The 16,612-nt window shown below is 35.4% G+C and overlaps 2 protein-coding genes across 7 annotated transcripts in view; one reads left to right on the top strand and one right to left on the bottom strand.

Moving 5' to 3' along the window:
- opcml (opioid binding protein/cell adhesion molecule-like) overlaps positions 1-16,612 on the top strand; it is a 375,490-nt gene that overhangs the window by 204,204 nt on the left and 154,674 nt on the right. For 5 of the 6 annotated variants that reach the window (XM_087269341.1, XM_087269342.1, XM_087269338.1 and 2 more), the window contains one exon: positions 3,882-3,957. Coding sequence is in view for 3 of the 6 variants with exons in the window: in XM_087269338.1 (XP_087125464.1) it covers positions 3,882-3,957 (76 nt within the window). In the remaining 3 variants the exon portion in view is untranslated. 6 annotated transcript variants of the gene reach the window in all.
- LOC147842129 (uncharacterized) overlaps positions 1-16,612 on the bottom strand; it is a 183,112-nt gene that overhangs the window by 151,753 nt on the left and 14,747 nt on the right. The window lies entirely within an intron of this gene.

The raw sequence follows: 16,612 nt of genomic DNA, 5'->3' as shown, positions 1-16,612 counted from the left end.
TTTCGGTTGGCAGTTAATTGTTTTACATGACTTTTAGACCAAATATCACGTCTTACTTGCGCCCGTACATTCCAAACATTACATGAGAGTGGGGGAATTGTTTTGCAGCCTGTGCAGTAAGCAGATGCAGATGAAGTGCAAGGGATTTACATGTGAAGTCAATGCAAAGATTGGATTAGGCATCCTATGGCGCTGAGTGGGTGTTTGGTGTGTTTGACGTGCATCAGACTGCAAAAGTTGGAGCAAACATCTAACATCAGTTTACAATGATGGAGATTGGTTCAAGGATGACGGCAGCTGGACGTGACTGAATTGAAGGACATTAATTTTGCTTTACATATATGTCTACTATTATGGTGTGCGTAGAATCGTAAATTCATAAAAAACGTAAAAACTCTTTCCCTGCAGTTAACAAGAGAAAACGATTTCCTACCATTGACAAGTTTTACCACAATCCGTGTTTTAAGTGTAATACGGTAGGGGAAGCCCTAACGCATGTCCTGAGTGAGGTGCTTGATGTCAGATGCTCCAGAGAGTGAAATCTGAGAGAAAGCAAGACTGTGGATAAAAATAAGAGTTATGCAACCTTCCTTTGAATTAATCCCTACCGTTTTAGATCTTGTCTTGACAAGAGACCAAAATAAAGATGTTTTATTTTTATGATTTGTGTCATTGTGTCAGGTTGCACAGCTAACATAGTAGTTAATGTTTTTTTAATCGCAAAATTGTCTGCAAATTTCTGGGAATTACCACCTCAAAATCAGTCATTTTTATCACAAGAAATCTCAAAAAGAATCGTGAAAAACTAGGGGCTCTGAAAGGTGTTTCCATGTTAGTTAATGCCCATGTTTTATCATATCATCATAAAAATACAGTAGGTGGATGGAAGCATAGCTATAGACCAATAGGATAGAAGACAACTGAGCTTCTTCTGTAAACACAGAAATGCAAAAAAACATTTATACAAATAATGATAATTGGCTCATTGTGTCTACAATGTGAATGATCAGATTTCTGGATTTCCGACTTGTTTGCTAAATCAGTCAGTTAAGTTGTTAAGGATCAGTAGACTTATGTTGTGTTCTCCTTCTCCAAGAATTATCAAATCAAGGGTGTCCGTTTCAATGAGGCCTGCATTCATACTACTAATTAGCTAAACCGATCTGCAATTTGCTGAGGTCAGACGAGTTTTTTAATTAAAAAGCTGTTGAATCCAATGAACTCCTCGAGTAGCAGGTAGCGCAAGAGGAAGATACATATATATATATATATATATATATATATATATATATATATATATATATACAGTATATCTTACATTTATATATTTTTTATTAAATGTTATCTCATGCCATACATCCACTTGTTCATCATCATCTTATTGCAACAATCTCCTTAACGCCTTCCCAATTCTTTCTTTCTGTAAAAATTTGAGAGTATTTTAGGATGTTTTAACACTGGTGTATTTGAACATGAGAATGATAATCCAGGATAAACTGCATATCACATAACATATTTGGATACCATCCACTGTAATCTCTTATGAATGAAGTATTATGGAAATATGCAAATAGGGCTAAATGTGATCACTTTAATGAATGAATGTTGGTGAAAATGTGTTTTCCACAGGTTTAATTGCGTAGTTGAAGATTAAAATATGATTGCAATCTTTGATTAATGTTGTATGGATTACTAATGTGCTAAAAATGATTGAATCTAAGGAAATGCTCCTTAAAGGAACAGTTCACACAAAATGAAAATGCACTGCACATTTACTGACCCTTTGACTATAGATGCATTTGACATTATTTTGATTATTGACTTTTTAATTTTTTTTTGTTGAAACTGTGGTGTTTGGTGATTTATACAATGCAAGTCAAAGGCTACTAGCAATTGTAGCATCAGAAAGGCAAAACAAAATGTATGCATGTGACTCCTGAGTATATACACTGATGTTTATTAGGTGAAATGATGTGTCTGTGCAAGATTCTTGCATAGACTGACTGTTTAGCTTTGCAAGACCTCACTCTTTTGTCAAGAGCTGCAGTAGGTAAGCCTATTATTTTTTGCTTGTGAAAATACATATATACTATGCTTGAGTGTGTAAATATAAATATATTTGCATATGTGGAATATAACAACATGCTTACCTAGCTGCTGACAATACTTTCAGTTCTTGAAAAGACAATAAATACAACTTAAATACGCTAAAGTGAAAGATTTCCCTACCAAGCAAAAAGGATTTAACTGGGCAGTTGTTCATCTTCAGGAATTCTTCTCTGGAAATTAGCAGTTGTTTTAACCTTTCTAGTCATGTTTGACCTTTAATAGGAACTTCAGCTCGACCAGTCTCAAGAAAATTATCCATCTTTATGAAAAACTAGAACATCATGTGGCAATTAAACAATAGATACATCAAGAGCTAATGATCGAAGCAAAGATAATAATGTATATGTGACGATGATGATGGCCCTCTGGTCATCGAGGAGGAGGAGGAGGCAGAGAACCAACAAACTTTTTAATATTTTTTTTATTATGAAAAATAAACAAAGCAAACAGCCGGCAGCTCCTCATGGAGACTACCGCCAAACTAAAAGCAAAACATAAATTGATTTTAAATAAATTGACTCTCTCATCTTACAATGCCGGCTCTCCTTTTATTATCTTGACTTTATCGACTTTATCTTTAAGACTCGAGACGGGTGCGCAAACAGGTGCTGCTTGTTATCACTCACGTGACTGGCCTTGCGCCGTTCTCATGTCTCTCAGTCCCACCCCACTCACTTCAGAATACAGTATATTTTCTACTGCAAATGTTAATGTTATTTTGACGATTTTAAGTTGATTGAACATAAACCTATTTGGCTGTCCTCTCCAAAAAAGCCAAATAATTGTGTTTCAGCTCTTTTTAACATATTTAAACTAGCAGCAAACATATTTCTTGAGTGTATGACAATAGAGGACTATAGCACATTAAAATATTTAGGATAGGTGTATATATATATATATATATATATATATATATATATATATATATATATATATATATATATATATATATATATATATATACACACAGATGGGTTTGATGATCGCTTCATTGACTGAAAAGAAAAGGGAAAAAAGAAAAGAAAAGAGTGCAGTTGTCCATCATAAAGGAGGAATATATTTGAATTTGTTTGGAGCAAATATTTTCCTCATTCTCCGTGTTGACCTGAGCACTTGCAGTGCCTGTCTTCTCCGCATGCGTTCACCCCGAGTTCAGCTCTAGTTAGGGAGACACGCGAACTGATGGGGAGTCAGTTTCCTCACCTATCCGAGCGCGAGAGCACCACCGACCGCGTTCTCTCTGTTTCCAGGAGTATTACTGCCTCTTTCCCCGCACGCAACCGGCTCGTTACTGCACTGAACATCCTCTGGCAGAATTTGTGCGGGTCTTATTAAAGAGTATTGAAAACGACGAGGCTCAGAACGAGGCTGAAGCATCTTTAAGAGCGCGCGCATCTCTCTGAGCGCGCGAGCAACATATGTGCTGCCTCTGAAGACGCGCTACAGCACCACAGTGTGTCTGATAAACGACCGAATATACGTTTCAAAACGAAAACTTTCAAGGAATATTCTCGAGCATTTGAAGCGGATTTCCTCTCAGCCACACCGAGTAAAACTAATAGTTTTGGAGATATTTTAAAGACGGAATACGAAGTGAACGCTGCGTTCCGAGGGGAATCACATACACGCTCCTTCAGTAAAACGGTTGATCTTTGCGGACGGAAGTTTCTGAGTTTCCTCACGGAACAAAATGGGCATAACTGGTTATTTTGAGCTGCAGTGGAAATGCCTGGTTGTTGTGGCTCTAAGACTGCTGTTCCTTGTGCCCGCAGGAGTGCCAGCGAGAAGCGGAGACTCTTATTTAAAGGACAACATCACTGTCAGACAGGGAGACAGTGCTGTCTTGAAGTAAGTCAACGATCATTTTATTTACATCATGACAAGTGTGTGCATACAGTTTCATGCTGCTTGCTTTTTCATGTTACGCGCTTTTTGGAGCATCTTTACAAACATGTGGGTTTAATTTGTGCATTCAACCATGTGCTTCAAATGTGCAATTTATTAAGAAATCCAGCGTTTGTTTACCCAGAGATACTTTTAAGTGCTCGTCCTTAATTTTATTGGAGTGTAAATATTATGATTTAATCTGACTGCTGTTTGCGCTGCTTTTTTTTCTGCCGGAGTTGTTTTGGGAATCCGTGGTGAGATGCGATCTGTCTGCTAATGCAATCAGCATGCAGTCTGGTCTGTGCAATCAGCTTTGGTGGCCTATTTAGAGAAGTAGTTCATCAACAAATCAAATTTAAGTTTGACAGAATTTTCCATTCCCCCTCTTTCAGTCAGTCTCCCATCTTGAACATCTCTGCCTTCTCATTCCCCCATTCTCTCTGACTCACACACACGGGCACGCACGCACACATAATACACTCCTGACTCCGACACACACATGCACACATAGTCACTCGTGGACGCCCACATGCACTTACAGTAACATCATTGTCTCTCTAATGGATATTCCGTGAAGTTATGTACATTAGGGGGTAAACAGGCAATCGTTGTCCCTGCTGCGGGAATCGGGGTAAAGTAGCCTCTGCCTCCTCCGTTTTCGCGTTCGCGTGGTACCAGACGCAGCAGGGGACGTTTTGTGTGGCCGAAGACAGTGCCCTGTGCGCGTGTCCTTTGACGCTTGGCTCCAGAACCTCCGTCCAAAACAATGTCATTCTGTCTGGAACAAAGCTGCACAGCAACATTGCTGAAGACTGCAACAGTCCGTCGGTCTGTCAAGATCCTTAAAGAGGAGTTAGTCGCATGAATAAACCTATTTTAAATGAAGAGACATTCATGTGCAGAATGACCCTTTTTGTGTTAATAAACTGTACATACATAGCATTTATTTATCTGAACTGCATGCATGTAGAGATGGATGAATAAATAGAATAATAGACATTGATAGATAGACTGACACTTCATTACTGTAACTGAAAGAGTACTGTAAATATAGAGTAGAACCCAATTTTAACAAAGAAGCTAATTGTAAGTGTATTTATTATATCCATTTTTATTGTATTGTGTGGCCAGCATCTTGCAAAAGTTATTTTACTTTGTAAAAAGTTGATTTTGTTGTCTATGAGAGCCTGTAGGATTATTTTTATGTGAAGGATTGGTACGTGTGTTGATAGTGCTGAATTATGTAAATGCATGATGCATAGATAAACTGTTAATTAGATCATATCTCGCCCGTGTTAATCTCTTCAGTGGTTGCCATTTTGGTTCAGAATTGAGTTTAAAATGTTATTGTTTGTTTTTAAAGCTCTGAGAGGAACTAATACGGTATCTCTGTGGTCTTTTAAACCCGATTACAGTACAACTGTTAGACCGCCGAGATTGCAAAGAGTTTTTATGGTCACAAGATCTAGATTGAAGTTAAGAGTGGATCGTGTTTTTTGAATGCCGGGCCTAAATGGACCCTTTTCACAAGCCTGTTATGACGCGTTTATCAGCATCTTAAATCCTTGGAGGTTTTTAGTATTTATATTTATTTTTTAATCGTATGAAGATTTCTATGTATTTATGTATGTAGTATATCATCTTTAAACTACAAAAAAATAATTACCCCCTGTGTGAGGCATTTCTAATGTAGCATCTATGAGACAGGACAGTACATTTGACATTATTCTCTCCTCTCATCAGTCTCAAACATTTTTTTTTTCCTTTTTTTGAATTTTGTATATTTTGTTGTATTCTCCCATTCAATGCGCTTCAAGTTTTACTATTTACTATTACTATGACGACTTCTGGAAATGAGAAAAGGGCCTATTATGAAATAGTCATACAGTCTCCATTCACTTAGTCTCTCAGAATCTGAATTTAAAAACCAAGCTTAACTTTTCTAAAGCTCATAACTGTTTATAAACTATAAGAAATATTCATTCATCAATGTTGTTCTGCACTTTGCTCATTTATATCTATATTTATGTCTTTAGCATGATTTGTCGATTTGTCGATTTGTCATACTGGTCAACTTCTGTTTGTATTTTGCTTTATAAATGAATTTGATTGATTGGTTTGTTGATTGATTGATTGATTGATTGATTGATTGATTGATAATTCATACTACCATTTTATGTAGCCTGATTCATGCACAGTGTTCAGCATGATTGAGTAAACCCCATTTAAAAAATGAATATTTTTTATCCATTTCTCAGTGATTATAGGCAATGTATTTTGGTGCATTTGAACAAAATTTGTTAAAGATATATTTATTAAAATAATATTTTAGTCACCAAACATATTCAGAAATACAATAAAAATAATACAATTAAATTCAAGCTAAATATTGCAAAAAAATAAAATAAAATACAACCTACAAAATTAAAAAAAAAAAAATTAAATAGTTTTTCTTCTCTGTTAGTTTTTCCTCATTTTTAAATTTGTATTTAATATTTTTCTATAACATATAAATTTGGCTGTATTAGTTTTTGAACCTTTATCATAAGCTATTTTGTTAGATAAGCTTCAGATTTGGCTTCAGTAGTGACTAATCTAATGTATATGCACAAATTTAATATTGTATGACTTCCTATTAAAATATGAATTTAAATGATATATTTGTGAGGAGTGTACTTATATATGCTGAGCACTGTAATTATAATCTCAAACACATGTTATAAAACATATGTTACATATCTATCAACATGAAGCCAGTGAATTGAAGAGTTTGTGCAAAAAAACTTACTTTGCTGCTTTCTTACTGTTTTCTCTCTTCTGTCATTTTTCTTGTGTTTATTTTATTGAGAAGATAGCACACAGCACACATTTACATATACATCTCAACTGGATGCTCGTTATCAGTATTTTGCTGTGAAGGTGTTTTGAACTTCTAAAAAAGAAGGTTAATCATTATGCATGAGCGTAAACACATGCAAAAAGTTGCTACCAATATCTTTAATAACATGGGATGTTGAATATTACTTCTAGCACCAGTATTGTAAAGCTGATATTAACATTTTAAATGTGTTCTTGTTTTAAATTATGTTATGCATAGCTAAAATATTATTAACAAAGGAGTTGCAACTGTTTAGAGTTATTACATAAAATAAACAGTTAATGTTAATAAATAATATTCTGGGAATGATGACGTGAAAATGAAAGTATTAATCATGTTGAATCAATTCAATTTTAAGAATATTTGATATGCTAAGGATCTTAAAAGGATAGTTCACCCAAAAAATGAAAATTACCTCATCATTTATTCATTCTCATGTGATTTTAAAACCTAATAATTGTAGTATTCATCTTAGTTGTTTTATTAAACTATGCATACCCAGGGTCCGCACTTCATTTGGACACTACTACACTTTTTTGCTGTTGATGCTTGGAATCATCTGCAGCAGACCTTAAAGCTTAACACTTTTATTCCAGTATCATCCTTGAAACATTCAATTGAGTTACTAATACAAGATCCCTTTGCTTGTTTTTCCTTAGTTTTATATTTTAATATCTGCATCTGTAAAATTATTGTATTGTGCCTCTGCTGCTTTGTATCTGCTGTTTATGTTGCCTCTTGGCCAGGTCGTCATTGTAAATGAGAACCGATTTTCAATTAACTTACCTGGTTAAATAAAGGTTATGAATAAGTTTCTTTATACTAAGATTTTTTTTCTGTTTTAAGAATGCTGGTTGATGGGACCCATCAACTTCTCTATAGGGTGGACATACTAGGTTTAACCAGCATTTTTCAATCACGTGGTTCTGGTGACGCGCAAAATTCAGATGGAGGGCAGGAAGTAAAAAACTGAATGTAAGACACAGAGAAAGTTTTTACTTTTGCTATTTATACCATATTTGAAAGGAGATATGAATAGAAAAAATCCACATATGTTGGGTATGATATACTTATGTCATGAAGAGGGCCGAGTTTTCTACTAAACTCAAATATATATACATCTCATCGAGACGGTATAGTAGATATGGTATAAGCTTTACGTTACATGTATTAATACTAGTGTTTGGTAGCATAGATAATTACTTGAAAGTATTATTTATATTGTTGCTGTGGTACGTCACAACTGTAGTATTAAACAAATTATTCAGTAGACTTTAGTTTTTATAATTATACACCATTACGCACCACAGTTTACACTGACACTATTTATTACAGTTTATCAGTTTACTATGCTACCGGTAGCATTTATTAACAAAAAGTTGTGCACATTATTCACTTTACTTTGTGGTTCAAAAACATCTTTACTATCATTACTATAGATTTTTTCCCATTGCGGATATCCTCAAGACATCACGGATGCAATAGCGTGGATGCACAGTTTACATTATATTTATTTCTTCTTGTAAGGAAAAAAGGTACTCCACAATAATAACCGTCTTAATTTGTTGCAAGAGTTGCATTTCTTTTTTTTTTTGTTTGTTATGTCAATGAATTTACTATCAACAAAGATTCATCTCTGCTGCGCATCTCAATGTTTATGTTACGGTTGTTTATTCAGCCAAAACGCCAGTAAAGACTTGGAATATTGCAAAACAAGAAAAGGATTAAATTCTGCGATTACATGGCAGGATACGTTATTTGTATTCTGGATTTTGTATAAGTGTGATGGTGTTTGTATCTGATTTTTATTTAACATATTTATAAACTGTAATCATTATTGGTTCTGTCAAAGAAGTTATTGCATTCAAAAAATGTTTTTACACATGGATATATTGAATAAATGTTTATTACATGCCACCTTTTCTTTAGTTATTAAGTCAATTTCTTGAATTTCCCCCCTTTATGAGCAAAACATTTTGGAAGTCTATACAAGCTGTTCGTCGTTTCTTATTTTGGCCGATTTAAACAATTGTAAACAACATAAAACAGAAACATTTTGATGTTCTGATAGCAAATTCTATGCAGAAAAATCACCTCCTGCCCTCCATCTGATTTTCGCAACTGAACAAGTGAATGGAGTAGATGATGACATTTTAAGTTTTGGGTGAACTATCTCTTTAATTACAGTAGCATTGATTGTTCTTTAAACAACCTTAAACATCCTTGACACTTTTCAAGGATTTTATGCTATAATAAAAGATAAATTTAATTTATTAAACCATTTAACCATTTTTTTTGAATGATTTAAATGGCAAAAACAAAGACTAACTGGAACCATTTTTTTTTTCGGGATCCATTTCTTTCATTGAGTTGTTTAGAATATATGATTGGCTGAACTGTAATAAAAAAATAAAAAAAACACATAGTTTGTCAAACTATAATAGAAAATATATAACCTTTCATTTCCCAGTAGAAACAAATACTGAAACAAACAGTTGCTCAAGGATAATAAAAGTAGTTAATAATAGGATATTGTGACTCCTACAGAAACCTCATCACTGTCATCAACTGTTTATAAGAAATAAGCCAAGCAATCATGACAAGTTTCACTAATGTGTTCCTGATTACTTTACTGTAGAGTCATTAGTTATTAATTTTATTGTCAATTTTGTCACAGTGAGCGTAATAAGGATCTAAATTGCACAAATCAAGCATAACAAAATGGGCGCTGCAAGTGTTGACTTTTGACTTTCCAATCCGTGAACTGTGTTCGACTCATGTCTTACAGACACAAGAGAATATCTGGACCTCATTTCTTAGTCCTTTTTTTCCACTTGAAGTCCTTCCACTTGAGAATTAAATGTGTCATACCATCTGTCAACCCAGAGTGCTGCATTTCCCCCTCCCTCTCTCTCCTCATTTAGGCGTTCAAATAAACTTTACTTTTCTCAGTTATGTGGTTCTCTCCCACTTGATTCTGTAGATTCCGGCAGACATGATCAATTTGGCTTGAATTAATCTGAAAGCTAATTAAATACAAGCCATCACCTTGACTGTATGAACATAAAAGGAATAGGATGGAGTACATTTCCACAGCAACGTTTGTAGTGGCAAAATTCAGAAGTCAGCACAAAGGTGAAATCAGGTGGCAAAAAGCATTAAGCACATCTGAAGTATTTTTTATTTTTTATTTTTTATATTGATCGCCGTCAGTCATGTCATGTGTTTTACTTTTGATCAGGAACACAGCTTTCGCATAATGGAGAACTGTTGAGACAAGCTGTCACAAACACTGTCACGCTGTAGCAGAGCTCTCCTCGTGTCTTAACTTCTCTATAGCGCTGATCCAAATGGCGACTGTTGCTGTGCACACCTGGAGAAGTGTGGTGATTTATCTATCCCCCAAAGAAAAGCCATTTCAGCTCAGCCAAAGCAAATGAAGGGTGGCAGACTTGAGCCAAGCCAGAAGCCATGGTTTCTACCTGAAAAACAAGCAAGACATTTCTAAGGCACTATTTTTTTCTTCTTTTCTCCCTCTTGTGTTTGTAAAGGGTGAAAAATAACATTGTGGCAGGCTCTGTTCATTCTAAATGCATGTGAAAGGTTGTCACGGTTTTGATTTGAAACTTGAAACATTGAAAAAAAAAGCTCTGACTTGTCGGTGTAGTGTGGAGCGGTAAGCTGTTGCATTTTGATAGTTTTAAAAATACATAAGCCGCTGTAGGTTGATTGACGTGTCTTCATGTCAACAGATTATTTGAATACTGAACTGAGTTTTCAGTGCATAATTTGATAGCAACTTTTTTGATGTTGTTGTTGTTGTTGGCTTAACGTAAGTGATGAATATTAAGTGAGTAATTAATAGAAGTAATGAGATTATTCATCATCCGATGGCAACAGTTAAGGAGCAGGAACTTACAAAAAACATGTGCCGACATCAGTGCAGAATGTCTATCTATCTTTATATCTGTCTTTCTATATAATGATGAATGATGAACATGTCATCTTTTTAATGAAATATGTCTGTCTGTCTATCTATTTATCCATCCATCCATCTTATCTAATATTCCATCCATCCATTCATCTGTAATATTCCATCTATCCGTCTGTTTTTCTATGATCCATCCTCCATCCATTGCTTCTAATATCTCATCCATCAATCCATCTATCCATCCATCCATCCATCCATCCATCCATCCATCCATCCATCCATTCACCCATCCATTCACCCATCCATCCATCCATCCATCCATCCATCCATCCATCCATCCGTCCATCCATCCATCCATCCATCCATCCATCCATCCATCCATTTTTAATATTTAAGTCATCCATCTGTCTGTTTTTTCTATGGTCCTGCCTCCATCCATTGCTTCTATTATCCCACCCATCCATCCATCCATCCATCCATCCATCCATCCATCCACCCATCCGTTTTTTTTTCTATGATCCATCCTTCATCCATTACTTCTATTATCCCATCCATCAATCCATCCATCCATCCATCCATCCATCCATCCATCCATCCATCCATCCATCCATCCATCCATCCATCCATCCATCCATCCATCCATTCATCTCTAATATTCGATCGATCTGTCCATAATATTCAATTCATCTATTCATCCATCTGTTTTTTGTGATAACCTCCATCAGTTGCTTTTATTATATAATCTATCTAATATTCCATCCATCCATTGCCTGTTTTGTTCTATGATTTATCCTCCATCAGTTGCTTCTGTTAGCAAATTCATCCATTTATTTAAATAAATATTCAATTTATCAGTCCATTTATCCATCCACTCATCCAATCTAACATTCCATCCATTCATCCCTCTCTTTATCTAATCTAATATTCCATCTATCCATTCATTCACCTATCCGTCCATCCATCCATCCATCCATCCATCCATCCATCCATCCATCCATCCATCCATCAATCCATCCATCCACCCAATCTAACATTCCATCCATTCTCCGTCTGTCTATTCAATCTAATATCCCGTCCGTCCATCCATCCATCTATCCAAATAATCCATTTATCCTTTCATCCATCCACCCATCCAATGTAACATTCCATCCATTCTCTGTCGGTCTATCGAATCTGATATTCCGTCCGTCCGTCCATCCATCCTTCAAATTTGATATTTCATTAATTCATCTAATCAATCTAATATTTTATCCATCTATCCACCTTCCCACCCAACACAAGTGTTAAGCAGCACGGACTCTTCCAGCATTCATAATAAAATAAAAATAAAAAAAAAAACATGTTTTGCAAAGCTGAAAACAAACCTTCGTGTTAACCTTCTTTAGCCATTATAACCACTAAGTAATTGTAGGCTGATTTAAACAAACCAATTGAATAGCCCATTTCAACGGATCATTTCATGCGTTTTCCAATATCCATGTGTTGTCAGAGAGAGGAATACGTGCAATAAAAGCAGGTTGTTTACGCTGATCTCTCCACTGACACATCCCAGCAGTTTAATGGTATTTCTAGCTTTTATTTATAAACAACCAATTATGTTCATCCCTCAGGAAACACTTTTATGGCCGTAAAATAATGTTAATGCCAGTGTAGGAGTTATTTGTTTGCGCTTTATTAAAAGAGAGGGAAAGGAGCTGTCAGTCAGAGCATCCTAACTCAGAAATTCAATATCATTCCTATTAGCGAACTCATTGATCATAACCTGAGGTGTTAGGCTAACACAGACGCTTAATTGTCTGTCCTTTCTTATTCAGTTCATTAAAACGCTGGTTTGATTTAATCGAATTAAAGAACAAGCACCCAATGAACATGGAAAATGACCAAAAACTAAATCTAAGCAAAAACAAACGCTTAATGACTATCACTACACTTCTTCTTTAATGCTTAAAATGTCTCTTAATTATGTAAAACTCTAAATGCAGTTATTTTAAAGCTCCAAATAAGCACCAGCACCACTGATGGAAATCAAACAGCAGAAAACAAAGCACTACAACATGTTATTAATTGAACTGAGTGTTCTTCTGCGAAGCAGGCAGCATGATGAAGTCTTAAGTGGACGCCCCCCTGACCCGACTGTCAGAGTGACAGATGGTTGAAAGCTTCTCACAATGGTGATCTCCCTTATCAACATTACAGCGCTGGGGATTTCAGCATAGTGTTTCTAGCAGAAACACGACACTCGCTTCACACAGTTGGCTTATATTATCTCAAACGATATTTTGGCTGTCTTTTCACATTGTGGCACAGCTTTGGGCTCATGAAGCAAAGCACTGCAAGTCTGCCTAATAGGAGCCACATACACACATATATGTACATTGTATGTTTATTGGGGGTTTAACAGATCATGGTTGATTCGTGATTCATACGGATCATAACATACAATGTAAAGGGCAGCACAAATGTCTTGATACCTCAGGCTGCAGATCTCTTGCACAGCCCTATACTGAATGTAAACCCAAACCATGATTTTTCCTTAACCAAAACAAGTTTTTAATAGTTTTGGATTTTCATTTGTTTTAGTTTCTATTTCGTTTTGACTTTTGTTTTCAAAGTCAGTTAATTTTAATTAGTTTTTAGAGGGAGATTTATTAGTTTGTATTAATTTCTATATTTTGAAATTATTTAGTTTTAGTTTAGTTTTTATTAGTTTCAGTGTTAGTTTTAGTTTTTTTCTAAGTAAGGATATTTGTTAGGTGCAAGATTAAAAATCAACAGAATAAATGCTGTATAATAAAAGCTCATTGAAATATGTATTCAGAGGACACGTGAACACTATCATCTACCACTACCATCTACCCATGCCTCAAATTCAAATACAACAGCCCACAAGAAAGCAGCCCTAAATACAATATGTGTGCAAGGCTGCTTCTGAGGTTAGACACACAGTAGTGATGAGAAGTTCAGATCTTTAATGCGGATGTTAGGACTCAACATTATGTAGTCAGCAATAGTAATTTCAGTCAGTTAAAACACCACTATGATCTGAAAAATGTCTTACAGTAACGTTTTGAAACCCAACTGAAGCATGATTCACTTTAAATTCCATCTGTCAACCCAATTTAAATTCCATTACAATTTTCTGTTACGAAACAAACTTACGTTTTTTTTTTTTTTTTATAATATATATATATATTTTTTTTTTACCAGATCCTCTCATTTAAGCTCTCAGTTTACCCGCGCTGCAGTAGTTCAAGTTTAGTTCAGTCACAGCAGGCTGTCATGTACTGTTTGTGTTTGGTTCACTGAATCACGCATACGCAGCATTATCAGATCACCGCTTCTTGAATTTGATCTCAGTGTAATGTTAGTGTTCTAATAACTAAATAAGAGTATATATTAAATTATTTAGAGTCAGAGGCGATATTAGGCTTGTTAAAAAGTAAGTAGTTTGTGGATTAGTGATTACTGGAAATGTGAATCATTTTAAATGATTTAGTTCGATTTGGTGAACTAGTTCAACCGGTTCATTTAGAAGATCCGGTTAAAAAGATCCGTTTGCGATCGCAATACATAAATAAAACCCATTATTGGGCACAAATGTGTTAATGAATTAGTTTTAAGTGTCTGTATTTAATATTGTCGCTGTGTTGCTGTCATGTCCACTAGTTGTTTTTTTCGCTGGAGCAACAGCGAGGATGACTGGACGAAAATCGGCTCGATCTGGCCAATGGCAGCAGGACTACAGACTCTGAGGTTCCATACAGGTCAAACACCTGTAGTGCGAATTAGATTTACTTCTAAATGGCGTACAGTAAGATTATGTATTAAATACATTTACAATGACGAAAACTAAGGAGGTTTTTGCTATAATTTTAGTTAGTTTCAGTTAGTTTAGTATGTACACAAAACAGTTTCAGTTAGTTTTAGTTGTTTTAAATAACTCTTGTTTTTTATTTATATTTCAGTTAACAACAATTATTTTACGTTTTAGTGTTCGTTTTTTTCGTTCGTTTTCATTAACTATAGTAACCTTGCACCAAACTTGACTGATTTCTGTGAGAATCTTGAGTCCATGCGGGTTCCAATAGGTGTTCTGCAGAATTTGTGATGATTGGGATGCAGTTCAACAGATGATTCATATGAAAAATCTACCTAACGCCACTTTTCCAAACGATCAACTAGAAGTCAAGTTATTATTTGTTGCTCTTACAGCTGGGATTGATGACAAGACTTTTGTCAGGTAGTGTATATTCATCCATATGACACATCATGCCTGTATTACAAAACAAAACCTAATGTAAAGCTAGCTATAAATACTAAAAAGTGTACAGAAAAGCAGCATTTGTGCAGGGTTTAGTCCTGTCACGCTGCATGCTGGGAGCTGTAGTCTTGCCTCCAGCACATGCAGTTAATCTTGCAGTTGCATTATATAGTGTGAAATAAGCAAGGATTGCTTATTTTCTCTATGCCAAGTCCACCCACTTGGAGATTTGAGGCGTGATATTTATTCATTTTTTTCCAGGCGTGAATCTTTGGATGAAGCAGATTTATCAAAAGCTTACCTGAGTCACCACCATATTCAGTAAAGCTAAGGCTAGGATGTGTAGGTGTAAGTGTCCTTCCCATACAGTACACTATGGATATATTGTTCTTTACTAACACAATTTAAATTGATTTCTTGTGATTTGGATTTATGGGGAGACCAAGCTGCTCATAACACACTGTAGACAGGTGTGTGTGCGTGTGTCTGTATGTATATGTGTGTGTGTGTGTGTGTAGCTGTGCAATGTGGCACTTTATTAGCACATCTGTGATTCGCCAGTATAATAAGGACAGAAGAGAAGCAGATTTTCCTGGTGAAACAGAACATTATGACGATGTTTCTCTAAGTGGATTTATTTGAAAACTGAGATGAAAAATGATGACTCATGGTTAGTCAAATATTTTTATATCAGTGGGCATTTTTGTGGTTACTATTCACTAATAATACATTTTTTCTTTATACAATCCTAATATTACATTCCTGGAAAGATGATGGAAACATATCTCGCTCTGAATGAACTATTTGAATAGGTGAATTGTTTAGTGGAGACTTTTTAAACAGATCATTTGAATCAATTGAGTTGAGTTGTTTACTGCATACTCGCTCTGATTGAATCATTTGACTATAGGTAAGTAGTTTCGTGAACACTCACTTCGAACAATTAATTGAATCAGTAAGTTGTTTACTGCATTCTCTGAATAAGTCACTTGAATAGATGAGTTGTTGTTGACTGGAGACTCAAGCTGCGTCCAAAATTGCATACTTATGCACTATTCTACGCCATTTTGTAGTATAAATAGTGTTAGTAGTGTGTTCACACTGAAAACTCTTAAAATAATAAGTGCACTTTAATTACCCAGATGATGCACTCGTTCAGCCGGTAAAATGAAGTGTGTAATGATGGACACTTCACGCACTCAACGACCGCAGGTTTGCTCACGTAGTGGAAGGGGCGGAGCTATCGGGCGGACATGTTGGATAACTTTATTTATTGTGGATTGTGAAAGCAAAATTCTCCTACGAGAGTGATTATAGCACCTCCCGATGGTGAATGCGGTTATACTCACGGCAGGTATTATTTGATTATTTGGTCGTTTATTTCACTGATTTGGCAACCGTCAAACGTCATCAGGGAAACGGTTTGAATTTCCGCTTAGTAAAAAAACATTATTGTTCCATTTTGGACGAATTGTTCCGTGACTTACTCTGAACAGATCATTTGAATCAGTGAGTTGTTTACTGGAGACTCACTCTGAATGTATAG

This window comes from Danio rerio, chromosome 10, assembly GCF_052040795.2.
Source record: "Danio rerio strain M-AB ecotype USA chromosome 10, GRCz13ab, whole genome shotgun sequence".
Lineage (NCBI taxonomy): Eukaryota > Metazoa > Chordata > Actinopteri > Cypriniformes > Danionidae > Danio > Danio rerio.
This window is presented reverse-complemented; position numbering and strand designations above follow the sequence as displayed.